The following is a 25,256-nucleotide window of genomic DNA, read 5'->3' on the forward strand; positions in this document are numbered from 1 at the left end:
GATCGTCACCATAGCAATAGAAATAGCAGGAGTTGAAGGGCGAAGGTGACGATGAGGTGACGGAATGCCAAAGGCAATGGAAGGTTGGTGTAGGATCGAAAAGTCGCCTGGAACGCTCGGGGAATGTATCACTTGGTGTCTCGTCTGGAGTGGGAGGTTGTGTCGCGTGTCCTACGATTTGCTCGGCCGGGCAGGGCTACCACGAAGGTTTCAAATTGCCAAGGATTGGAATTGCTTGTCTTTGTCTGTCAGGGGTCGAGGCCCGTAAAACCCCCTAAAAGCCCCTGGGCCCCCTGCTGTTGTCAGCGGCTCGTTCGCTGTCGGCGTCAAGATGGGGGTTGCAACTGCCACTAAAAACGGCACACAGCATGGGGCTGTTGAGGGCTAACGCAGCCCCTGATCGATTGATGGACCCCTCCACATGCGAATACGGCATCCAAGCATGGATCCATTCATCTGGCCAATCTTTGCGAGGAGCTGACTGTGTTGTTTCGTTTAATTAGCCGTGCTGCGCGAGCAGGGCTCACCTTGGTAATCGACGATCTGAATTTTTTGCTCTGCCTCTTTCATGTGCTTCTTTCGTTTGCCATGTCAGCTGATGAGACTGACGCCCTCAAGCCCGCTATCGGCATGGATTAGAAGGACGGAATGCATGAATATTTTCACATGAAACAAGAATGGAATGCAGACAACCCTCGCTTCGAATGATTTAATAGCCTCTGATTGGTTGGCGGCAGTTCCGCAAGCAAGGGTGTTAATTAAACCAGTCGGGTCACGTGGGTTGGTGTCACATCAACTCCCCGCGTATCAGACGCGTCCCGCAAAGAGTTGATAATTCAACATCAGCTCAACCTCGACATCAAATCCATCTGCCACGACCGTTCTGTCGCCGTCTCCTTATTGGGATTCGGGTCGCGATCCTCATTCTAGCCTTCTGGTTTATCGTTTAGCGCACACCACCTATCGCGACTCTTATCAAAATGGCCCGCATGGCGACCAAGAAGCGCGCCGCTGAATCTGACTCGAGCGACGCCGAAGTTGCCCCCAAGGCAGTCAAGAGGACGAAGAGCTCTGGATCCGGCCCAGCTCCAGATGGCAAGGATGATGAAGGCCATCCATACTGGGAGGTACGCGCATATTCCTTCTGCGCTGATACTCGTTGAGTCGCTAACGCGAACTCGTCAGCTCTCCAACAAACGCCGGATTGGCGTCTCTCAGTTCAAGAAGATGAGCTTCATCAACATTCGAGAATATTACGACAAGGATGGCAAGACTCTTCCCGGTAAGAAGGTGAGTTGCTGAAACTTCACAATGTGGGGCGCATTCTAATCGACGGATGCCAGGGTATCTCCCTTTCTGTTGAGCAGTACAATGCCCTCGTCAAGGCCATTCCAGCCATCAACGCCGCCCTTCGCGCACAAGGCGAGAAGGTTGAGGAGCCCGAAGATGAGGCCGAGAGCGCCCTCGTGCCCGTGTCGAAGCCCAAGAAGGAGAGGAAGAGATCTCCCAAGGCCAACATCGAGGCAACCAGTGATGAAGAAGAATGATGTCGTATTGATTGGGGTTATACCAGTGAGGAGAGTATTGCATCGATACATCGGGTCTGGAGTCAGGCGTTTTGGGCCGGAAGCCGGATGAGTATGGTTTTGTGAAGAGAGTGCTACCAAACTTCATGTGAAAGAAGATACGAGTTAATTCTGTCGGGGAGCCAATTATAGTGGACAGAAAATCCATAAAGGCAAAGCATTGACAGTCTCTTGTGAAGTTGTGTGCAGTTGGATGGTGGGATTTTATCTGGGTAGCGTAGATTCGATGTGGCACATGGAGATCGAGCATGGGAGAAATCTTGGCACGAAGTCAGTGCACTCTCCCTCCCACTCCTCATACTGAAAACTCGTAGCCGTCACGGCTCAATAGCTCGACCTGTTGTCTGAGCGCGGCCCCGCGGATGGATAAGGTTGTTGGACAATAGATGGCCCGTCGATAGTCTGCCAGACAGCCAGGATCACATCAGACAATACTTCCTTTTCTCCCAGGATGCTAGCCTCAAATGTCTCTAGCATAAGGCTTGACCACCGGCCGAGAAGCCACTGGGCTTAGCGCCTGATGGAGCATGGCTTTGTCCTGCACCTTGAAAGGGGTCGTTAGCTGGGTGCATATCGCGGGAATCAATGATAAAGGACGGGCGTCAATGACCCTTGTTTAGTAGAAGCTATCCATGTCAGCGATTGACGACGAAAAGACCATCATTCGATTTATAGATAGCAGAGAATCAGCGTGGTAAAGACTTCCTTCGAGACTGTGCTCGGCCAGGAGATGCGGGTTGGAATTCATAACCTCCTTTCTCATGCATTAGTAGCGCTGGGATGGTTGAGATCTCAGGAAGCAATTAACTACCGCTGCCGTGGCTGAAAAGATCAGGAAATAGATGCATGACGTTGAGATTCATCGTCTTTACCAGCGTCAAACTCCTTTTCCAAGCAAAGATTGCCGACTTTTAATGGCTTCGGTCCACCACGGGGCCAGACACCCATGCATGTCTTATTCCCGGTCGGCTCGCTCAGACCCCGGGGTCCGTCCCGAGAGAGCAGATGGGAACAAAGAATTCCATACCTAGAGGGAGAGCTCAGGATGCCTTCCAGATCCGGTGAATGGCGGGCATCATCATCCTCAAGAAGACGGGGGTCGGATAAATCTCGAACAATTGGATGCGGCTGATCCAAGTGTCGCTGACCGAGGGCTGCGCCCCGCCCGGCGCTTGGAAGCGCTGGAGATCAGGAACTTGATCAGCAACTTGGGCATTGGCAAATATCGGATGGGAAGCCGATGGTGATCAGCTCTGATGCAGCTGTCGCATGCAGCTTCAGTGCCCTTGAGCGTCTACACGAGCTGTGCAGAGTACTTACATCACTCCATAGGCTATCAACATGTAACAGAACTCAGCATCAGCATCACTAAATCCATCAATACATCTAAATCTGGACCATCGTGAACCGCCATGACCGATAACGGTATCCTACACGATCCCGAGACCCAGACACGTCCCTGGGGATGGGATTGCTAGCTCTAGCGCCGCCTGACACTAGATCCATGGAGCCTAGCCCCTGGAAAATACGGGGATCATCAAACCTCGCACGCCTCTCAACTCCTATTATTACCTTCTGAGCTGTCCTCTTCCAGGCTTGAAGAGCCGCCTTGTCTTACCTTTTGCATCTACAATTGATCTTTATACTGTAGACCGTCTTCTTTTCTTTACTGACCAAAACCCTGTCGCTCATTTTTTATTTTCATCTTTACTCGTCGACTTTTTAGCGCTCGCTGGGAACCTACTTATCGGGTCTTCCGCCCAGTGACGCAGGCACTGACGCACTCACACGATCCTTCGTTTCATCCCGGATTTGAAAGGCAGGGAGTCACGTGCGCATCACTTTGCACGACCTCTATGCCCTCTTTTTTTCTTCAACTACTCTCTTTTCATTACTTATCTATCGGTGCGGCGCCGTATATAACTAATCGCAGAAATGAGAATCTCGTGGCGCCTGGGCTCGGGCTACGTCGAGTCGGTGGATGATTACATCGGCGTCTTGATACCGTTGGATGAGGCCCATCTCTTCAGCCAAGCGGCGAAGTCGAAAAAATCTTCCGAGAATGAAAAGGTTGAGGGTGAACTCGATGACCTGGAGGCCAAGGAGGAGCGCGAGGGAATGCTTGGGGGCGATCCTGGCGAGTACACCATCGAGGGTCTACGAAAGGAGATGAGGGAAGGGCGACAAGGACGATGGACGACATATGAGAGTAAGTGGATGGGCATTGGCAATTCGAGGCATTGGAATCTAACGTTGGCACAGTCAAGTCAAAACTCATGAACAAGGCGGTTGGAGATATCGGCATGGGCAGTTACAATTGGCAGCTTTTTGTGCTCTGCGGTTGCGGATGGTTCGCCGATAACCTCTGGATGCAGGGAGTCTCTCTTACTCTCCCATCTCTATCAGCCGAGTTTGGCGTCGACGAAAAGACAGTTCGATACACGACCAGCGCCCTGTTTGTCGGCCTCTCCATCGGCAGCTTCTTCTGGGGCATCGGCTCCGACTTTCTGGGCCGTCGCATCGCCTTCAACATGACCCTTCTCATCACCAGCATCTTTGGCATCATGGCCGCCTACGCCCAGAGCTGGGGTGGCGTCTGCTTCTTCTACGCCGCTCTCGGTTTTGGCGTCGGCGGCAACCTCCCCGTCGACGGCGCCCTGTTCCTCGAGTTCCTCCCTGACGCCTCCAGCGCTCTCCTGACGCTCTTGTCTGTGTGGTGGCCCATTGGTCAGCTCGCCTCCTCGCTCGTTGCGTGGTACTTTGTCGCCAACTGGCCCGTTGAGCAGGGTTGGAGGTACTTTTTGGTCACCATTGGCGTCATCACATTTGCCATGTTTGTCGTTCGCTTCTTCATCTTCCACCTGTTCGAGTCGCCCAAGTTCCTCCTCAACAAGGGGCGACAGCACGAAGCTGTCGCTGTCATCCACGGACTGGCCTACCGCAACGGCACAAAGACGTGGCTTACGTCGGACCTGCTTGATCAAGTTGCTCTCGAGGATGACGAGGAGGGTATTCCTCGTGTAACAGAGCAGCGAAGGCCAAAGCAATCTGCTGCGAATGCTCTCCGAGAGAAGCTCCGGTCCATTTCCGGAGAGCGTCTGCGCCCCCTATTCAAAAACAAGACTCTCGGACTCGCCACGGCGCTCATCTGGTTCTCCTGGGCTAGTATCGGCATGGGCTATCCTCTCTTCAACGCCTTTCTTCCTCAGTACTTTGCCCGTACACACGCCGAGTCGAACGAGGGCTTCCAGTCAGAGACAGACACCATCTCAGCAGAGACATATCGCAACTATGCTATAGCCTCCATCATGGGCGTCCCCGGCTCTCTGCTTGCTGCGTTTCTTGTTGACCACCCATCCCCCTTCTTCGGCCGTCGAGGAACCCTTGCCAGCTCTACTCTCCTTTCCGCCATCTTCCTCTTCCTCTTCGTCTTTTACGGCACGACCTCGACCGCCCAGCTGCTCATGTCGTGCGTCGAGGCGTTTGCCCAGAACATCATGTACGGCGTCCTCTACGCCTTCACGCCCGAGATCTTCCCTGCCCCTGTCCGCGGCGCTGGTACCGGCGTGGCCAGCTTCCTCAACCGCGTCACCGGCCTCATGGCACCTGTCCTTGCGGCTACAGTGCCCGGTGATGGTGCTACTACGCCCATCATCATGTCCGCTGTCCTGATCTTGTCAGCCTTTATTGCCATTTGCTTGATCCCTATCGAGACAAGAGGTGCTCAGCGCCTGTAAAGTCCAAAATATCAGAAACATAATAGATACTCGTAGAGCCCCTGACCATGCGCCGGTTGGCCAGGGGCCCCAGTTAAACTCAACACACGCATACTAATGACCTGGAGTCAAAGAGTGGTCTTGGGTATGGCATGCATTTATGTCTTGTTTGTAAGGGTTGGTTGGTTGTGCTTTTCAACATCAGGCGTTCATATAGGCAGTTGGGACAATCGTCTATGCAAAATGTATATTAGGCTCAGGCTTGGTCTATCTATCGTGTTCCCTTGGCGCCTGCAGGTGCATCGACTCTCCTCCTCCTAAGTGACGTGCCCATGGCATCCCTCACCATGGGGTCTGCTCTGATGGTGTTCTGTACAAGCCACTCCCTCATCTTGCCCTGCAGATTGGACGCAGCCTCAGCATCTCCCTTGTAAGGCGCCATCTCCATGTCCAATAACCGCACAGCATCACCGTCGAGCTGCTTTGTCAGCATCTCAAGACGGTGGAGGCTTTCTTGCAGGGCCTTCTCGTCCTTGTCGTCGGCCTTTTGTTGGCCACTGACTTGAGCCACGAGAAGCGGGCCGATCTGGTTGAGAGCAATGTATATGGTGATAATAAGCCTCCGGGCTAACGAAATGATCTGAAATGGGAGGTATGGTGGTAGAGAGCTGACACGGGCTATCACAGCGTTGACAGCATTAACAAAAGGAGGAAAGTCGGGTCGCATGACGGTATGAAGCTCGAAAGTGCAAAGAGTGATGAGAATGAGCCAGCGGTAGTATTTGCCAAACTCCATGTACCCAAATAGGCCGAGAACATAGATGGACGCAGCAGCGACAGCGTAGTGAGGCAGGATGCCCGAGACGATTCCGCGGGTGACATAGTCTCTGATGGTGACGCACTTTTGCCAGCGCGCAATCTCGGGTCCGAAGCGCTCATAGGCGAAACGCTTCACAGCGTCGTGTAGTGTGTCGCTCGCGAGCTTGAGGTGCATGAAGAAGGCGGCCGAGTCTGTGGCATCGCGGCCAGCCTTGTCCGGGTGGTGCATGGCAGCAAGGCGTCGGAAGCGGGACTTGATGTCGCGGTCGGTCGCGTTGAGGGGCACGCCAAGGTCGGCATAGTAGGAGGACATTCGACGTTGATCATAGTCGGCCTCGAAGATGGTGTAGGCCAGGTAGATGGCTACGACGAGGATGTGGATGGTTCGGCGGTGCGAGTTGAATCGTGCCGAGCCAGGGGTGGGCTTAGGGTCGCCGGCGCGGATGGTGATGCCATAGTAAATGGTCTGTACCCATGAGGTTGCGAGCTGCAAGAAAGTTAGCTGTTGAAGAGGGTGTCATGATGGACGGAGCGTGCATACGCCAGGAAGAAAGGCCCAGCCTAACATGGAAAGGTAGCTCGACATGCTGGGCGATGAAGCATCAAGCGATGCGTTTTGTGGTCTAAAGAGAAGGTAAACTCATCCAGCAGACGAGCAAAAGCAGTTCCAAGAAAATGAATGGCAAAAGATCAACCTGGCGCAAGTTGGTTGATCTTGGATGTGGCCAGGTTGCCGTGTCTCAGAGAGACATCGTTGGTGTTTGGTTAATGAGATGCGTCAGAGTGGGTCCAGCGCTACAGCCTGGACTATTGCTTGATTTCATTCCTTCAACTTCCACTACCTACTTTGCAACAATATTCCAGAGAACAAAGAGCTGATATTGGTCAGCATCGAGGTCACTCGTGTCAAACCATCTGATGCACCGCCACGTTTGCCTGTGCCCAATCGTTGATCGATCATGCCGGATCGTCAGTTTAAACTCCTGGTCGGTTTCAGCTTCACCCGGCGAAACCACAACCATGAACAAATCATCTATCAAAGACAATCCTCCTGCGAACGCTACCCTACCCATAAAGCGGTTATTAACGTTTAATGTTTCAATTTTTCTAGCCTCTAAGAGGTGTTCCTTACTTCAAACTCAGCATAAGCCACACCACCCATGCCAATGTTGCAACCCACCTTGCACTACTAGGGTCAGCGCATAAGAAACATCTGAAAATAGGTTACCAGATCAGAGGATCACTGACCATTTTCTGACGTTTGACGTGATATGTATGCATGTGATTCGCTGTACAAGCGCTCTGAAACATCCTCCTCGGTAAACTCCCTGGGGGCCATGTGCAGCGGCGAGCAGCATTAAGATGGACGCTATATTATATCACTCGTAGATGCCCTTGGCTGTTCCCACGGGAAGTTTTCTGTTCATCTCACTCTTTCCAAATACTTTTCATCATGCTCCTGGTACGGATATTGCCATTTGTTGCGGCAGCATTGGCAGCTTGCAACGGCCATGACAAACTCTGTAATCGCAAGTATTCCGATATTACTTTTATAGGCACTCACAACAGTGCCTTCGTGGGAGAAACACCAGTTCACAATCAGTACAAGTCAGTGACGGAGCAGCTCGACATGGGCGTGCGATTCTTGCAAGCACAAACACAGGACAAGGATGGTGAGATCCAGATGTGCCACACTCACTGCTGGGAACTCGATGAGGGGCCTCTGAAAGATTACCTGCAAGAGGTGTCTGACTGGATGGGCAAGAATAAGGATGAAGTTGTGACCTTGCTCCTGACTAACATTGATGGACTGTCGGTTGAGAAGTTCGACGATGCCTTTGAGAGCACTGGACTCAAGGACCTCGTTTTCCACCCGAAGAAGAAGCTGGCCCTGGATGGGTGGCCGACGCTCCAGGCATTGATCAATGATGGAACTCGTCTCATTGTGTTTATGGGTACTCTTCTCACTGACGGCGTATGCTCTTGTTCACTGTGCTAACTTAAGTCAAGACTACCACATGGACCAAAGCAAGGTTGACTACATCATCAGCGAATTCGACTACTTCTGGGAGACTTCATACGGTGTGACCGATGATTCGTTCCCAAGCTGCGACGTCGACCGGCCAGAGAATGGCGACCCGACCAAGCTCATGGGTATCATGAACCACATGCTCAACCACGACATTCTGGGCATTGTGGTACCCAACCAGATTGACGCAGCAAAGACAAACTCGGCCGAGTCCATCCAGAAGCAGATAGATCTCTGCGAAGGCAACTGGGGGAGACGGCCGAACGTTGTTCTTGTAAGTTGACCGACGAACCTATGTGGAGGTTGCTAACAGGTGTTATAGTTGGACTGGGTGAATGTCGGAGACGCGATGGATGTACAAGTGTCTTTGAACGGGCTTTGAGATGATGAGTCTGCTCTAACTATTTATCGATTATTACGCAGAAACGAGACAGTTATTGCACGAGTTTTCAACACTCAAGGTCCTGCTGTCTTAGTCCGCTGGTGAATAAGGCTATTCTGGACCACCCTTTCCAACAAGTGGAGCAGAAGCAGCTCTTCAACACTTGACGCGTAATTGGTTTAGTGGTAAAATTCTCCGTTGCCATTCGAGCAGCGTCGGGGAGCCCTGGGTTCGATTCCCAGATTACGCATCCTTTTTGACCCTTTTTGGGTTGTTGATGATTTCTTTTTGCTCATGTTGACGTTACGCAGCAAGATGTTGCCATGGTGTTGTGGTGGTGATGAACAACAAACGTTATCGAGTGGTACAAGGGCGGGTCTCATTGGCCAGAGCGGCAACCTTAACCGGACGGCCAGGGAAGGTGCCCTGACTAGCCCGTCTCCACAGGGGGAAGCTTGTGCTTCCATGCTCCCCGCGAACCAACCACTTGCAGCTCGATGCTCGATTTGGGCCAGGGTTCCCGGGGCAAAAGGCTTCTTGTCAATAAACTCGGGAGGGATCTGACATGAGGTTACTTTTTGGGTTCAAGAATACGAGGGGGGAGGTAATGGATTCGTCATCGGGAGTCTATGTTTGGACGACTGACAAAGACGTGGAATGGCAAAGGTAAGGGAAGCAAAAGCCCCCTTTCTGCTGGAATGAAGCTGAAATCTCTCCCTCGTGATGGCTCCGAGACAAGACGACTTGGACACAAATGCATCGTCACATGGAAGAGCGTGTCGATTGGATGTTTCCTCCCCTGGTCGGTTCGTGAAATTGCACATCACGGTACTTTGAGAGGCAACCATCACACACGCAGAACACACACACATCATCTGCCGTATGCAGCTGTGGTCGCCGTTCCGTTAATTAGTGGCGCGCCTCCTTTTCCCGCTTGGTCTCCCTGATCTTCGTGTTTACGGGGCCGTGACAGATAGCCTGGCATCAATTCGTCTCTTTTCTTCTTTCTTGCATTTTTTACCCTCTTTTTTTTTCTCGTCTCTTGTTTATCCTCTCCCTCTTCCCCTCCATACATCCACCTTTTTCCCCGCGTGCTGGAAGCTGTTGCACTGCTTTTGCTCTGATCAGCTCCATCTCGCGATAACATCATGTTGCTTCGCAACCTATGGCGTGCCGCCCTGGCTGCCACAGCAGGTAATAAGCACTACTACCAAACAATTGCTTGCATGGGATCTTACTAACCACCACTCACCTCAGTCCTACCATTCTCCATCGCCAAAGACGACAAGGATGAGGGCGGCCAATCCACCTTTGTCTCGCCAGACGGCAATGTCGCCTTTGCCATCGACATTGGCGAGAACATCGACACCGAAGTCTACTGGAGCCTGCGCGTCAAGAAGGACCTTTCATGGGGCGCCGTCGGCCTCGGAAGCCCGGATATGCCGGGAGCTCTCTATCTCATCATCTACAAGCACCCTGACGGCTCGAGCGTCACCTTTTCGCCCCGTACCGCCTACGGACACTACGAGCCCAAGTTCTATGAAGACATGAAGTACGAAATCCTCCAATCCAAGTCGGGTATCAAGGGCGACTACATGTACATGACAGTCCGGTGCATGGAGCGCTGCCGCAGCTGGCCAGCCAAGGACACGACCGGAGGAGTGCTGGATGTATATGACACCAACAAGGCCATCTACGCCTACGGGCCCAAAGAGGGTTACCACAGCAAGGAGACGGACGCGCCGCTCAAGTACCACAAGGGCTACGGTGTATTTCAGATTGACGTGGGGAGGACGCACGGCAAGTCTGAGCTGCCGTCCATCAACGACTCCACCACCAACGTCGGCTCCAAGCTCCTCTCAGAGGATGGGTTCAAGCCGAAGCCGAACTGGATGTCGCCGGTCCACGGCGTCTTTATGGTCCTATCCATTGTCCTCCTCATGCCCGTCGGCGTGGTCTTGCTCAGATCGGGAGGCGGCGTCAAGTGGCATGCTCTGAACCAGGTCATTGCCACGGTTGGCGTGTTTGCTGGCTTTGGAATCGGGGTGGCCAATAGTTTCTACTATCAGCGAGTATGTGATCATAATCATTGTACGGGAGCAGTAACTAACAACTGTCCCAGTCACGCAGCTTCAACGATCCTCACCAGGTCATTGGATTCATCGTCACTGGCTTACTGCTGGGACAATTTGGCCTGGGAGTCATGCACCACACTCAGTTTAAGAAGACCAAGGCGCCTACAAAATACGGCAGGGTTCATCTCTGGGTTGGTCGCATCATTCTCTTCCTGGGCACCCTCAATGCCTTCATGTAAGCCCTTGACCCACTCTCCCTCATCCTCGTATCGCTAACCTATCTAGGGGCTTCACCTTGGCTCTGAACCGGAAATGGGGCATGCTCCTGGCTATCCTCATCATATTTATCTGCCTCACCAGCCTCATTCTCATCTACGGCCGCCGATATATCGAAAATCGACGCCGAGGTCCCCGAGGTCCTGGGCTCGCAGGACCCCATGGCTACAGCGCCGAGCCCTGGAGACAACAGCCTCCCCAGCACATGGGCTACCCTTCGGAGCCTCCTCCCGGCTATGAGCCCCCTTCGAACCAGCCAATTGGGCTTGCTCCTCTGTCACCTGCATCGCCGTCGCCATGGAGGTCAGAGGCAAAGGATGATGAGTCGGATCTGAACATTGGGCGTGAACAGCGGCCGAGGGAATTTACTTGAGCGATTTTTTAATGTCTGGGGGTTTACATGTTTGGCGTTTAATGGTACTGGTCTGAAATATCATGAGTGGGCATGGCAAAAATCGTCACCAGGTATGTGACGACAAGATGGCTTGAAACGCCCAGAGTCAACTGTTTGAGCGGATGGCATTCCATAACATGAAACATGAGAAGCATATGACTCACTTCAGTCTCTCGCTGTGACATGACTTCTATCCGTATCAGATATCGTCTCATCTTCGTCGCCTGGGAGCCATATCTCATGTCCATCCCCTTCCTTGACGAACAAGCTGGCCAAGATGCCACAGATGCCGACACAGCTGAGAATCCACCATACCAGGCCGACCATGCCTTTGTTGAGGCCGAAGCCGTATATCACGCCGCCAATCATTGGACCGATTGTCCTTGCCGCGCTGCCCACGCTCTGGCCTAACCCATGGATAGTACCAAGGACGCTTGGATGGGGCGAGCAGTTGTTGACGAGAATAGTCTGGCTTGGAATGGCAAAAGTTCGACCCAGGACCTGGATTGAGAGGACGCCACAGATGGCCAGCCAAATGGCAATTCCTCCCTTAGGGCCTGGAGGAGGAGAAGAGTCGCTGCTGGGGACGACTGAGAGGTACGGGACGAGAAAGTAGGCAATAGGGAAGCAGAACAAGGAGAATCGCCAGGCCTTGGTCGTCCCCAGGCGTGCCGAAATGCGCGGGTAGAGGAATAACTGCAGATTTATACCGATGAAGCCCAGAGTCGCCATCGCGAGTCCCACGGACCGAGGAGGGAGGCCTAGTCCACCAGTAAAGAGAAAGGGGAGATGGCGCGGGTGCTCCGAGGTGTCTGGATTCCAGACCGGGGTTGACAGGAAGACGAACCAGAGAGAGTTAAATGTGCCAATATGCACTCCGAGCAAGAAGCTCGCGACAAAGGTCATGGTGACGTTGCGTGTGAACATTCGTTTGAAGGGGAGGCGCTGAGTATATCGCCTCGCTGGACGCTTCGTCATGATCTCGCCCTCTGGTGCCAACTCGACATCTTGAGCGGGAATAGCAGTATAGCCCTCATGCGAGCCACCTGGTGAGAACCGTTTGCGTATCAGTGAAGCGAATCTATGCCCAAGACGAGAGCCAAGATCTTGCGGGCCATCCCGAAGCGCGTCGAGTGTCTCCTCAAGACCGAGCCAAACCGTCAAAGCAGCAATAGCGAGGAATATTGAGCTAATGATGTTTGGCGTTGCGTATGGATACTTGAGGAAGAAGTCGACATTCCCAAAGAGACCAGGATAGCTACCCGCCGGGTCGGAGAGGAGACCGCCCATGATGGGTCCAAGTATCACACCGCAGTTGAAGGTCATGGGAAGTAGGAGAAAGGCCCTTGACTGGTACTTTTTCTCTCGGATGATCTCGCTGATCCTGTTGGGGGTTAACAAGTGCTTCCACTCGTGCAGTGTAATATCCATGGCTTACATCGTCCTCATAACTCCAACGTTACCGTTGGTGGCACCCCCAATTGTTCGAAATAAGAGAGCCTGCCAGAAAGACGTAGCAAAACCGAAGCCCAGGCAAGACAAGCTCGTGCCGCAGAGACCTATGAGTAAAACCGTCTTGCGTCCCGTACGGGGCGAGTCCGCAACACGGCCCCAGAGCATGGCTGTAAGGAACTGGGCAGCGGTGAAGCTTGCATGAAGAACACCAGCCTGCGCCGAGATGGTTGAATCTGGTGCGTCTGGGTCGAACCATTTGAGTTGGTAAAACATGTAGGCCTGGAGGGAAGACTGAACGAGGGGCTCGCTCATGCGGGCGAGTGTGATGATGAAGAGCTGATGCTTCTGAGGGAGGTCGGACCAAGCGATAGGCTCGTTGGCCTTTGGCTCTGGTGTTGAGCCTGGGCTCGGGGGAAGGAGTCCATCGGGTTCTGTTACTTGATTGGGAGGGCGAGTTGAGTCTTGAGTTGTCCCGTGGTGTTGAGAGCTCGGGTCATGATGCTCCGAGACCTCGGATTCATTGTCACTGTCAGGTTTACCATGCATTTATACGGATATGACCAGCTTCAGTTCGGATATCTCTTCACAAGCAACGAAGTAGTAGAGAATGAACAAAAACAAATGTGTCTGAGGCAATATTTTCAGAAGTCTCAACATTCACCGTCGCTCTCGCTTGATGAGCAATTGCGATGACGCCCAACCAGAGTCCAATGAGATAAGCAATCTCCGCCCCACGCCTTCCTTGTCCCTCTCCAGTCCGACCGACGGAGCAGGGAACGACTCCTCCGGCTCCCTGCTTCCGCTGTGGATGTGGATACCCGTGGCCGCCGATTCGCGGGGCCGGAGCGATAGCGGAGCTCCGCACGGCATTTCGGCATTTGGTACGGAACTGACGGGAACGTTGAAACATGTTTCCTCTTTTTATATTCTAGTGCTGTACCAACATGATCATCGCAATTACAACTTGCTGCCCTTGACATCGGTCGCAGGTGTTAATCGCCGACCAGACTCATCAAATTCAATCTTCTTTCCACTGATCAGACTTTCCTGCAGCAGACAGCAGATAGTCACGGCCTTGACGGCTCCCTCCAGCTTCACGGGGAGCTCCTTGTCGTGGAGACAGCAGTCGGTAAACTCTTGCGCCTCGGTGATGAAGGCCTCCCTAAAACGACCGTAGTAGTCCCCAGGGACCTGTCTCCTGATGCCATTCGCGTCGTGGACGTTGACCAGGTTTGTCTGCGGTTGAGCATTTACTGTCGCTTTACCCTTTGTGCAGATGAGTTCGGTTGTGTCTTCTTGACCGGCTGCCATCATGCGCGAAGCGTAGATCTGGGCAATCTTTCCGTCCTACAGCCCAAGGTCAGCTTGTGCCAATGTGAGTATATCGGATGTTCCTACATAGAATTCAATGATGGCCAATGCATTGTCTCGGTCGGTGTGGTCAAGCATGTCCTGCTGAACAGCAGTGACACCGGCTGAGCTAATGGTCTTCACCACACTGTCATGCCCCAAGAACCAGAGAGCCAGGTCAACATCATGGATAGACGTGTCGATAAAAATGCCAGCGGCATGCTTGAGGTAGCTCGCAAAGAATTCAGGGTTTAGCAGATCGCACGTCTGTGATCGAAACACAGCCAGACGGCCCAGGTCTCCGCTCATCACCTTCTGGTGAGCGTCTCGGTAGGAGGCATCGAATCGCCTCGAGAAACCGCACATGACTTTTTGCTTAGGGTACTTCTTGAGAGACTTGTTGTACGCATCCAATACTTGTTGAGACTGGCATATGGTTAGCCAATGGCTGAGAATCATGAATTTGGTGGACGTACAATCTCTGGGCTCGGACTGAGAGGCTTCTCACAAAGCACATGGAGACCCTTCTCCATAGCTTTGATGGCTTGCTCCGCATGAACAGATACCGCACTCGCAATGACAACAACCTGAAGTGTCGACTCGGTGCTGAGCATCTCATCGTATGAGAGATAGGTCCTCACTTGGGGGACCAGAGCCTTGGCAGCATCGAGCTCAGCCTGGACGGGCGAACTAACAGCGATGAGATCCGCGTCGGCGACCAGCCTATGAAAGTGCTCTGCATGGCGTAGTCCTAGATGCTAGTGGTGAGAGGGTGTCGTCGAGTGTTGTGTGCTTGGTGGAGGAGCTTACCCATGCGGCCGACGCCAGCGATTGCGACTTGGAGGTTTGCGGGGGTGGACATGATGGCGCCCGGTACTTTTTATATCGTGTGCCTTGTTTGTCACAGAAACTGAGTGCTCGTGGTATCCGATTCATGGTTTCCTCGACCTGAGGCTTCTTCTTTATACATGTTCATCAAGGCACAACATGATCAAAACTCCCTCTCTACGCATTCGCGCTTCTCTCCGTGCTCATGTTTTCTATCAAGTTTCCCGAGAACAATGCCTCCCTCAGCCATTCATGAAGCATGAATTTGAATCCCCCCGCAACGATACACAGCCGACATGACGGCCGGGTTTGAATTCCGAAGAGTGACAAGCTCCACTTACATCGTGGAGTTTGAGATGCAGTCGTCATTGGCTTCATGTTTCGGAAATGTCAGTCCGAAACCTAGACTTGCATATGCAGCCTAAGGAGAATGGACAAATAGTAGGCTTGGAAACTTTTATTGAGCTTCAGGTCTATCAATTGGACAGAAAAGAGACATTCGAGGTGTATGGATAGGTGTATGGATGGACAAGAGTCAACTATCTCTCTGTCAATGCACTGAGCTTGTCATGCTCAGGTCTAGGGTAAGCCACTTGGCTGGGAACTTTCAGTATGTCCAGTTCATAAAGTGTTAAAGTGCGGGATACGTGAGTCTGACTGGTCGGTAGTGTGAACCTAATTATTGTAAAATTAATTCCTATTCAGTTCGGTGCCATTGCAAGGCTAATGATTGACTTCACGGTTTCTTACTAGATGGTTGATGGTGACAAATGCAGCGAGCAATATGAGTGAAATCGGTGGGCATGAAAATAGTGAGTTGACAGACAATGTATTCAAATACGTGGAGATACAGTATGCCTGGAAAGTATACAAAAGCTCTTAGTATATCGCATTATTAAACGCGTTGCTGGTTGTGATAGCTACACCGCGACTCTCGATAGTGCAAAGTCGCACCCACTATCCACTGTGCCGCGAGATAAGAAACTGAGCTTCAACCACCAACTCCAAACTTACCTACGTCACTCCTCATTCCATCGCATCGACTCTGTAGATCAACCATGTCCGTGACAATCAACATTAACGACTTGGACATTCAAGTCACGGCCGATCGCCTCACGCAGGAGGCATTTGCGCCCTTTGGCGACGTCGTCACCAACCCTCGAGCAGACCTACACCCCACCGCCTACGCCTCGCAGGGCGGCTCACTGCCGTACGAAGGTGTCTCGGCGAACCAGGGAACCGCCATCAAGTACAGCCATGTCAGCAAGCCTAAGAACCTCTACGCCCAGGCGCCCAGTGGCAATGGCGAGCTCATCATGAGTCAATTCGTCTGCGAGGCTCGTCAGCTAAAGGAGACCGAGGACCCCTCGCAGCGCGAGTTCACCGTCAGCGTCCTCGAGAGACACCCCTTTACATCGCAGACCTTCTCCCCGCTCATGTCTACCTCTTCAATGTATCTGGTCATCGTGGCACCGAGTCTTCCCCCAAGCTCGTTGGATGAGGGCCTCCCCGTGCCAACTGGCGATGGTTTACCCGGCAGAGGCCTACCTGACCTCCGACGCCTGCGCGCTTTTGTGGCGACGAACAGACAAGCCGTTACCTACGGCGCCGGGACATGGCACGCCCCAATGGTGGCAATGGGCAAGGAGGCGACGACGCTGGACTTTTTGGTTGTGCAGTTTGCGAGCGGAGTTGCTGAAGAGGACTGCCAACTCTCTGTCTTTGAGCCGGAGGAACCAAAGATCAGGGTGCGGGTTCCGGTCGTCAGGACAGGTCGCTCTGGGAAATTGTGAATTAAAAATAAAATAGGCGATATTGGAGGATCAATCAATTGCGTAACTTGGCGGTGGCTGAGTTGATACATACGAGATATGGCTCAAATGAAGCCTTTTCAGCCTTAACAGAAAAGGCTAAGAAAACACCACGTTTCAGCTAAGCTTGAAGTGACTAGAATACCCGTCCGCTCTGACTCTTCTTGGATAAGAAAAGACGAGAATAGTTCTCGTTGTAATTGTCAAATACGAGACTGAGATGTAGCTGGTTAGAAGGATTAGTCATCCGGCATTCCTGGTCTCGGAGGCTCCATCACGACGCCTTCAAGCGATGCCCATATAAATGTTGGAAGCTGTTCAAGTTTGGGGGGTTTCATTCAAAAAGGCTTCATAGTCACTGGGTCTTTTGGAAACTATCGGGGTAAACCAGTCATTTCAGCGTGGCTCACTCACAATGGTGGCTCAACTCGAACTCACCGATGCTCGCAACAAGCTTGAGGATCTCTCCGGCATCCAGCTTCAGCCCGGAGAGAACCCTTACACGGCCCTCATAAGAACATGCAATGATAATCCTGTAAGTAACTACCATTTCTTCAAGGACTACCTCAACTAACACCATGGCCAGGCCGAGATCCAGACCCTCTACTCCGTCCACCGGACAAAGAGAAACGCCCAGCAGGCCGAAAAGTTCCTAGACCCCAACTTCAAGGAGCTCATCATCGACCAGTATCTCCTGAGGCTTGAGGATCAGACTGTCGAGCCGGGTTTTCGTGACCCGAGGAACTGCCTCGTCTTCTGGGCGAGGCCGCCTGATCACGTTGTCCGCCTGGCGGCTAAGCTGCAGGAGTTGCTGAAGCAGGCTGCCCCAAGTGAGTGACCCCCCAAAATGAGTTGTATCACTTTTTCTGACGTCCAACTTAGGTGTCTGGCTTATGCCTACTCACAAGATGCACCTGACGGCGCTCGAGGTTGCTTTCTCCAAGACTCCCGATGAGATTGCCTCGTTGGTGTCTACGCTGCGGCCGTCAATCCCCTCAATTGTCAACTACCCCTACTCGCATAGGTCACGTCTCGTCAAGCCCATGATCTCCTACGACCTTTCCGCCTTTGCCGTCTCATTCCTCCCAGCAGCCGGTGAAGCCTCTCTCTCACCGCCCCCTGTGGAGCCTATAGTTACGGATGGCATCACACAAGGAGATGACTACACCTACCATCACCTCCGTCGTGATGTATTTGACCAGGTGCAAGCGGGCGGCGTTGAGGTTGGATCCAGATATCAAGTTCCCAGCGCACACATCACACTCGGACGATATCTCAACCATGACGACCACGATACCCCTGAGAAGAGGGCGAGCTGGGTCAAGGCCATTGACGAGATTAACCAGTGGTTGGAGAAGGAGGTTTGGGATAACCCCGACTCCGAGTTTGTGGGCGAGTGGATCGTGGGCCAAGAGAAGGGGCTCGATGCGCGGAACGGCACATTGTGGTATGGAGGTGGCAGAACCATCATGTTGGGAGAGGGTTTCTAGATGTAGCGCCAACTGGATAGATAGACAGACAGACAGACGGCAAGCCCGAGTTTTTGATACTTGTTAACTTTTCCCTCAGACCGTGCCTCCCGCCTCGAGCCCATCTTTTGGCTACCTGGGTATGACTCAAACCCGGGCGCCGGCCTTGGACCTTCGGAGCACCTCACCACATTGTGCCTAACATTGGCGGAGAAGTCTGTTGGTGCAGTCACAGAGATTTTTTTGATTCACTCCCTATGAAACATTCCTCAGCCGAGGACATGTACCTCCCTTCGCCAGTGTCCGTGATGCCCAAATGCCGCCAGGTAAGCATGAGAAATGGTGACCGTGAGACCCCAAACACAAAGCACTTAGAACACCAGAGCCGCACCCTTCGTCTTCTTGTCACCACTGCAGAGTCGTTAGCATTCCGTAGGCGCGCGGCCGGACAGGTGACGTACCCGAGCTCGAAGTGCTTGCATCGCTTCAGCGCCAGCTGGAGCTTGGTCTTGCACTTGACGCACTCCAATCGCAACACGACCTTCTTGGTAGTCTTGGCCTTCTTGTGGAAGACGGGCTTGGTCTGACCACCATAACCCGACTGCTTGCGGTCGTAACGTCGCTTACCCTGGGCAAACAGCGAAGCCTTGCCGGCCTTGTACTGAGTGACCTTGTGCTGGGTGTGCTTGCGGCAATCCTTGCCCTTGCAGTAGGTGTTGCGGGTCTTGGGAATGTTGACCTGTGCGATGCAGCGTGTTAGCGACCTGATGATCAGGGTCATTTATTTTGTCAAATCTCGAGATGTTCCATCGCCCGCCGCACGAGACAGTCTAGGAGTCGACAGCAATCGGAGAGTCTTTCGCAAGAGGCGCAGAGAATTGGAGTAGTCGGCTGGTCGTCGAGGAATCGGTGCTGACTGTCGATGATGTCGCGAATCGTCTCCCTCCAGCAGCTTCACCACAAAAATTCATCCCACTTTCTCGCGGATTGACTGTCATCGTGCGGGCGGTCGACGGGCGCAGAGCTCGAGGGGAAGGCATCGCATGTCTTGCAGTATGCTGTTGCTGATGAAGAGGGCTTTGGATTGACTGTTGCGACGTACCATCTTGACGACGTTGTGCGGTGCCGTTCTTTGGGTGTTTGGTGATGCGAAGTTCCAAAGACTGGGCGAAATTGGGAGGTTTTGGGGGATTTCTCTTCTTTGTGGGCAACTAGGGTCCGCGCCTTGCCCCATCAGGCGGGCCTGTGGCTCGCTTGCACCAGCCACACTTTTGCGCCTGACATCTAGGGCTACCATGATCACCGCCTCACCTCGGTGAGGCTAGGGGAGGTACGTACCCCAGGGAGCTCCCACCCCCACGAAAGGACACCTCAGACTGCTTGGTGGACTTGAAGGCCCCACCATATGATCTCGCAGGCGCATCACCAAGTGTTCTCAGGACAGTTTAAAGGACGACCGTTATAGAAGCCAGTTCGAGTCGTATCATAGCCAACAGCCGCCAACATGGATCCCTACTCTGCCGAAGGCGAATTGATCAACATCCACAACCACTTCCACCAGGGCCAGTACCAGGAGGTCATCGACTTCGACACCTCGTCCTTCTCCCCTGACAACGCCCTTCCCGTGCGCGTCCTCGTCCTCCGAGCCAGACTGGCCCTCGGCCAAGCTGAAGATGTCCTCGCCGATGTGAAGGGGGAGTCGGATCCCGCTCTTGAAGCTCTGGGTGCCCTGGCCGAGCTTAGTCTGGGCAAGGTCGACTCTGCCGTCAAGACTGTCGAGAAGCTGGCTGCTTCGTCGGCCGACAACACAACCGTTCTTATTGTTGGAGGAACAGTGCTCCAGGCTGCTGGAAAGTCTGATGAGGCCCTTGCGCTTCTCACGCAACATCAGGGAAGCCGTATGTTTCAAGGAACTCTCCCCAAACTTGTCGCCTTTCGCTGACCGCTGTTAATCAGTTGATGCCGTCGCCCTGATCGTCCAAATCCACCTCCAACAAAACCGAACCGACCTCGCCCTGAAGGAAGTTTCTGCTGCGCGACGATGGGCTCAGGATAGCCTCCTGGTGAACCTGGCTGAGTCCTGGGTTGGATTGAGAGTGGTAAGGACCGTCCTGCTACCGCATGAGACAAGTCACTAAGACCGTATAGGGCGGAGAAAAGTACCAGCAGGCGTTCTACGTCTTTGAGGAGCTCGCGCAAGCTCCCTCGACCTCATCAGTGCGAAGCCTCGTCTCGCAAGCAGTCTGCGAGCTCCACCTCGGAAGGACAGAAGAGGCCCAGGCCGCCCTGGACCAAGCTCTGGAGAAGGACGCCAGCTCTGCCGATGCCATCGCCAACCTGCTTGTCCTGAACGTGATTTCCGGCAACGACGCCAAGGAGCTTACTGAGTAGGTGGACCATGTCTGGTTTTATTTGATTGATGTTAACCTTTACTAGTAAACTCAAGGCTGCCGACCCTAACCACCAGTTCCTGGCTGACCTGGAGGAGAAGAGTGCACTGTTTGACAAGGCCGCTACAAAGTACAGCCCCAAGGTTTCGGCATGATTTGGCTCTAGGTGTATGAATTGATAGATTTTAATGACGGGCGCATAACTGGTAGAGGAACGGAATTCCCTGAGCGACAACTGTTGAGATCTTGTCTATGTTCTACATGAGTTTATCCTAGGAACTCGGTTGGGCATTGGTTCCCTCAAAGCATCAATATATGGGTTTAGGCGACTGAAAATAGACCACATCTCTTGATTCATCTGAGTGAGGCCTTGGGCTTAGGAGTCTCCATACCGGCTACCCTATAAGTCCACTTGCACCTTTTGTAAAGGTCCGTTTAACTGGGTTAAGTCTTTGGCCTTGTGTGTGCTTTGTATTTGTCGAAGAGAATGACCTTTAAAAAGGATGTTCTAATGCTACTAAATGCTGCGATTAGATGTTGTGCTAGGGAGGAGGGTGAATGGTTCGTGTTCTTAAACTCCTACACTAACTCCAGACTGCAAGCTGATAACTCACAAAGATCCCCATAGCCAAGTTGTAATGCCTTGCAACTCCCAATTATTCAAAATTAAACAGGTCTCCAAATCCGTCCAACATCAAAAAATACCCAGCTCCAACACTATCGTTGTCGTGGCACCTTTGATGGTCTCCAGCTTCTTTGTTGAGGTGGATCGCATTCACTCTTCTGCCTCTTTCCAACCACACTCCCCGGCATGTGATCATCAGAAAGAAAAGGATTCGATAAAGTCCTGGGAGCAGGCGCAAGGCAGGGAAATGCTCGGTAGAGTCTTGACTCTAAGGGTTTCATCGGTAGCGACGGATGGGCCGCATGCCTCATAAAGATCTTGGTGGCTTCTGCTGTAGGGTTTGATCTCGCAGACCCGCCGGTCGATCCGATGCGTAGCAAGTCATCAAATCGTAGGCAGATGAATTCCATCATGCGCTTGCGTGCCTGTTGTTTCCCAAGCGGCCTGAAAGCGTAAGTGGGAAACACGTCGGCCGACTTGTTGTCCCATAGCATTCCCCTAATGGCCTCGGTCAAGCCATCTTCGTGACGAGAAAAGTCTGCCTTCGAGAGCATGAGGTCTAGTATAGAGAGAAGCTCTCCAAGCTGTTGCGAAACCTGGGTAGGGTTCAAGAATGCCATGATAAAAAAATATGCCCAAGCTGGCAAACTGCATCCCACGCTACCGACCCTGGCATTTGGGTCAGCGCCAAACTCGAGAAGCATCCGGAGAAGTCCATTTCGCAGAGCCTCCGACACTGCCCTGGTGGGTGGTTTAAATGCTAGTTTAGAACGAAATAGGGGTTTGAAGTGTAACTGGATCGCGCCATTGCGCAACTTATCGCCGGTTTGGCTGGTAGGGAGAAGATGATGTGTGAAAGTTGCCCAGGGAGTCAAGTTGTTGGCTGATCCAGCAGCTTTGGAAGAAGGTAGGGTTTGATTGGGATCATAACCATGGCGAAGGAGACACCGAAGGAGCTCCAGTTGCTCAGGTTTCCACAAATCACCTTCGCTGTCGTCGCTCATCTTTTGACAGAGAATGGGTGATAGCGGGTCAAGACCAACGTCGGTGAAATAGCCATGGTTCTTTTCGAGCTTCATGACAATATACTTTTGCGAAACAGCTTGCAGAGCGCAAGACCTGAATAAAGCAATTGCCTTGCGGGAGACATCGCTGGGACGGTCGCTCCAGGATGTCCGAAAGATTCTCTGTACCGTCTTTTCCAGCTCATCCAACAGCACTTCCAAGCTGACGGCCGCTGATTTGTCGGTGGTGACTTGATGAGCGTATGAAAACACCTCTAGAAGCGTTGACTTCAGCCGAGACTCGCCAATCTCAAGCATCGCACTGTCCATAACTGATAGGTCGTAGAATGGAGCATGCTTCACCCAGGCGACATACGCTTGAAGTATAGTTAGGTGCGGATCGAAGCACTCGCGGGTGTTTGTTTCCAGGAATCGTTCCATGTCTCTTGACAAGAGGAAGTCATACACTGTCCGATGGAGGAACTCGATCTTGCCCCCATTTACCTCTAGGAGCCCCATACACCTCGCGCTGAGTCGCCGCATAACTATGTTGCGTATCTTGTTGAACATCTCGGGCTCCCAAAGCGTAATCGGCTCCGTTAGAGCGTAGCTGCTGTCTTCGTATTCCTGGTCGTGAAAGTAGCAGACGGAAAATGGCAGCGGCTTTCCGGCCTTGACTGCCATTTGAAGCATCTCCGACATCTTTTCATGATAGAATGGCTCAACTGAGTCCATCATGTGCCGAAAGAAGGGTTCCAAGTCGGAAGGAAGCAGATCCAGTCTCCTGTGCAAATCGCCGAGGGTATCGCAGTTTGTCAAGCCATCTCTGAGAAGCCTCGTCACCAAGAAGACCCAAAGAAAGACCCCCTGAGCCCTGACAGTAACCTCGTTGACAAGAGCGGCCGACTTTTTGGACTCTAGCAGCAACGTTTGCCAGCGAGGGTGGCTGCACAAGATATTCTCGACATATTTCCGGATGTCTTCCTTGGTGAGTTCGTGAATATAGATCTTCTGTTCAGGAACTCTACCAAAACTTTCCTCAAAGATGTTCCAGGGGCGGGAAGAAAGACACAATTTGATGTTGTCAGATGCGCAGAGCTTGAGTAGAGACGTGCAAATGTGCAAATGCTGGCCACTGAACTCATCCAGCCCATCGATAAAGAAGCAAAAATTGACCTTTAGCTCAGGTTGTTGCGCAATAACGTCGATCGCTTCCTGTAGCTCCGCCAGGGTCCAAGGAGCTGTATCAGTTTCCTGCCTGTCAATCAAGGTGTCACTCTTTTCCCATCGTTCAGGGCAGGCAATCGGGATGAGCTCTGGGGCCTGCTGGAAGATGTCGCAGAGGAGGGACCGAAGCAAGCCCTCTTGAGACCTTTGAATGTCCGAACCTGCATACCAGAAGTAATGACTAGCCATGGTCAAGTCTTTGCCGGCGGCTGCCGCCCACTGTTGCAGAGCAGTCTTTGTGCTGGCATGCTCGGCCATGTACTTCATGAGAGTGGATTTTCCTGAGCCCGGCTTCCCTGATACCCAGAAAATACCACGACCGTGATGAAGCCAGTTCAGTAAATGTGATTGCCTCGTATCCTGTTCCGATTCGTTGAAGATCCATTTGAAGGTCCTCTCGTGCGCGGGACTGATCCCTTCATGCCGAGCTGGACGATGTTTGTAGTCGATACCATGCAGCACAAAAATGTCCCTAGCACACTCTCTTGACTCTGAGTAGAGCTTCGCGACCGCCGCGAATAGGGATAGGATTGCCTCTGACGTGATTGGAGTTCTGCCGGAATCTTGTTCCTCTTGGAAGCGAATGATCTGATGGTAAAGCATCAGAGTGTGGTTCGCCGCTGACTCTCTTCGTCGCGATTGTAGGCTTCCATATTTTGATGATAAATTTATGATCAAAGCACGCAGTCCGCTCATGATGGTCCTATACGCGTTTGTCAAATTCTATTCGAGAGCCATGGGTTTGCCTGGGCATACTGGTTGCTCCTTAGAAGCTCCTTGATGGCGCGTTGTTGGTGCTCCAAATGCATGCTTCGACCTCCAGGTTCGTTCATGCTACACCTGTTGCTTTCGGTGACGATGTCTGATAGCGACGGTGATGGTTCAGTCCCAACTCGAGAAATACACCCGCTTTGGAGGAGTTCAAGCCATGTCTGGATGCTGTTTCTCAACGATTCACAGTCTCTCTTGCAGTCTCCCACAATGTTGCTTAGTTCGCGGGTCATCAAAGGGCCAGTTGCCGTCAGGTTCATGGCGCCGACGTCCCTGCTGAACTGCCTGAGGGTTTGGATAACACCATCCAAGGTTGCATGACCATCATCGGTGGTCAAAGAGATCTCCCGACTGTCGTTGAAGAGGTCTGAGATGTACTGATAACATCGCACAACTGTTGTTCCTAGTCGTAGCGCGGTTTCAACCTGAACTGTCTGAGAAATCGCCGACTGTTTTCCGCACGACATCCTCCCTGCGGAGATAGGTTATCTGCCGCTCTTGAAGAAGCTGGGATAGTAGATCTCGACGTGACAATGTCGACGAGCCTGTCAAAGAGATGTCCAATTGTTAGTATGTAGATAAATTTAGTTGTAGCTGGAGAACCACGCACGGCCTGGGCTCTGTCCCAACGAAAGGCACGTCGAGTCCCATGATCCAATCCCATCCAAGAAGGCACAGCCTGCTCCCAACTGCAGCACACGCCTGCTCGGCGCTCTCATTGTTCCATGAGCCTGCCCATTGGCTCTGCAGGGGTACTGACGAATGGGCCACAGCGTAAAAAAAAGGCAGATGAAGTTGGTTGTGTACACGAGGCCCTATGTAGGCAGATTCACTCTCCGGGTTGTCAGATCGGTTTAAGGCGGCCTGTGTATAGATTGAGTGGACGCTGATAAGGGGTACAAGGCAACGGCTTACCGCTTGCCTCAAGCCATCTATTGGGCATCAATCAGATGTGAAACATGCGCTTATCAGCCAAGACTCGGGGCACGTAAACAAAGGAACCAATGTTGTTGAGAGCTCTCGAGGTCTCCGTGATGCACGAGAGATGA

General features: G+C 52.5%; 11 protein-coding genes across 11 annotated transcripts; 7 read left to right on the forward strand and 4 right to left on the reverse strand.

Moving 5' to 3' along the window:
* Window positions 1–980: 980 nt before the first annotated feature.
* Window positions 981–1,547, forward strand: MRS44_007825 (uncharacterized protein; the record flags this gene model as incomplete). The annotated part of the gene is made up of 3 exons (XM_046269216.2): window positions 981–1,127; window positions 1,186–1,290; window positions 1,344–1,547. 3 exons carry the CDS (start codon window positions 981–983, stop codon window positions 1,545–1,547), a joined length of 456 nt encoding a protein of 151 aa, XP_046134164.1.
* Window positions 1,548–3,521: 1,974 nt separating this feature from the next.
* MRS44_007826 (uncharacterized protein) lies at window positions 3,522–5,323 on the forward strand (the record flags this gene model as incomplete). The annotated part of the gene is made up of 2 exons (XM_046283541.2): window positions 3,522–3,795; window positions 3,849–5,323. The coding sequence occupies 2 exons, from the start codon at window positions 3,522–3,524 to the stop codon at window positions 5,321–5,323; spliced, it is 1,749 nt and encodes a 582-aa protein (XP_046134163.1).
* Window positions 5,324–5,573: 250 nt separating this feature from the next.
* MRS44_007827 (uncharacterized protein) lies at window positions 5,574–6,707 on the reverse strand (the record flags this gene model as incomplete). Its single annotated transcript, XM_046275965.2, has 2 exons — window positions 5,574–6,608; window positions 6,663–6,707. The coding sequence occupies 2 exons, from the start codon at window positions 6,705–6,707 to the stop codon at window positions 5,574–5,576; spliced, it is 1,080 nt and encodes a 359-aa protein (XP_046134162.1).
* Window positions 6,708–7,574: 867 nt separating this feature from the next.
* MRS44_007828 (uncharacterized protein) lies at window positions 7,575–8,532 on the forward strand (the record flags this gene model as incomplete). Its single annotated transcript, XM_046283540.2, has 3 exons — window positions 7,575–8,076; window positions 8,132–8,424; window positions 8,473–8,532. 3 exons carry the CDS (start codon window positions 7,575–7,577, stop codon window positions 8,530–8,532), a joined length of 855 nt encoding a protein of 284 aa, XP_046134161.2.
* A 1,148-nt stretch (window positions 8,533–9,680) lies between these two features.
* Window positions 9,681–11,256, forward strand: MRS44_007829 (uncharacterized protein; the record flags this gene model as incomplete). The annotated part of the gene is made up of 4 exons (XM_046269214.2): window positions 9,681–9,726; window positions 9,790–10,604; window positions 10,655–10,842; window positions 10,893–11,256. The coding sequence occupies 4 exons, from the start codon at window positions 9,681–9,683 to the stop codon at window positions 11,254–11,256; spliced, it is 1,413 nt and encodes a 470-aa protein (XP_046134160.2).
* A 186-nt stretch (window positions 11,257–11,442) lies between these two features.
* On the reverse strand, window positions 11,443–14,944 carry MRS44_007830 (uncharacterized protein; the record flags this gene model as incomplete). Its single annotated transcript, XM_065620670.1, has 6 exons — window positions 11,443–12,661; window positions 12,716–13,258; window positions 13,694–14,079; window positions 14,131–14,508; window positions 14,559–14,818; window positions 14,893–14,944. The coding sequence occupies 6 exons, from the start codon at window positions 14,942–14,944 to the stop codon at window positions 11,443–11,445; spliced, it is 2,838 nt and encodes a 945-aa protein (XP_065476742.1).
* Window positions 14,945–15,968: 1,024 nt separating this feature from the next.
* On the forward strand, window positions 15,969–16,703 carry MRS44_007831 (uncharacterized protein; the record flags this gene model as incomplete). The annotated part of the gene is made up of 1 exon (XM_046269213.2): window positions 15,969–16,703. One exon carries the CDS (start codon window positions 15,969–15,971, stop codon window positions 16,701–16,703), a length of 735 nt encoding a protein of 244 aa, XP_046134157.1.
* Window positions 16,704–17,136: 433 nt separating this feature from the next.
* Window positions 17,137–18,211, forward strand: MRS44_007832 (uncharacterized protein; the record flags this gene model as incomplete). The annotated part of the gene is made up of 3 exons (XM_046283539.2): window positions 17,137–17,256; window positions 17,308–17,551; window positions 17,604–18,211. 3 exons carry the CDS (start codon window positions 17,137–17,139, stop codon window positions 18,209–18,211), a joined length of 972 nt encoding a protein of 323 aa, XP_046134156.2.
* A 350-nt stretch (window positions 18,212–18,561) lies between these two features.
* MRS44_007833 (60S ribosomal protein eL42) lies at window positions 18,562–19,295 on the reverse strand (the record flags this gene model as incomplete). Its single annotated transcript, XM_046278496.1, has 3 exons — window positions 18,562–18,601; window positions 18,652–18,929; window positions 19,293–19,295. 3 exons carry the CDS (start codon window positions 19,293–19,295, stop codon window positions 18,562–18,564), a joined length of 321 nt encoding a protein of 106 aa, XP_046134155.1.
* Window positions 19,296–19,694: 399 nt separating this feature from the next.
* On the forward strand, window positions 19,695–20,735 carry MRS44_007834 (uncharacterized protein; the record flags this gene model as incomplete). The annotated part of the gene is made up of 4 exons (XM_046279453.2): window positions 19,695–20,088; window positions 20,147–20,289; window positions 20,339–20,577; window positions 20,627–20,735. The coding sequence occupies 4 exons, from the start codon at window positions 19,695–19,697 to the stop codon at window positions 20,733–20,735; spliced, it is 885 nt and encodes a 294-aa protein (XP_046134154.2).
* A 562-nt stretch (window positions 20,736–21,297) lies between these two features.
* MRS44_007835 (uncharacterized protein) lies at window positions 21,298–24,926 on the reverse strand (the record flags this gene model as incomplete). The annotated part of the gene is made up of 3 exons (XM_065620671.1): window positions 21,298–24,139; window positions 24,193–24,601; window positions 24,818–24,926. The coding sequence occupies 3 exons, from the start codon at window positions 24,924–24,926 to the stop codon at window positions 21,298–21,300; spliced, it is 3,360 nt and encodes a 1,119-aa protein (XP_065476743.1).
* Between the last annotated feature and the right edge of the window lie 330 nt (window positions 24,927–25,256).

Source organism: Fusarium solani (assembly GCF_023522795.1).
Source record: "Fusarium solani strain SB1 chromosome Unknown bctg00000004, whole genome shotgun sequence".
Classification (NCBI taxonomy): Eukaryota; Fungi; Ascomycota; class Sordariomycetes; order Hypocreales; family Nectriaceae; genus Fusarium; species Fusarium solani.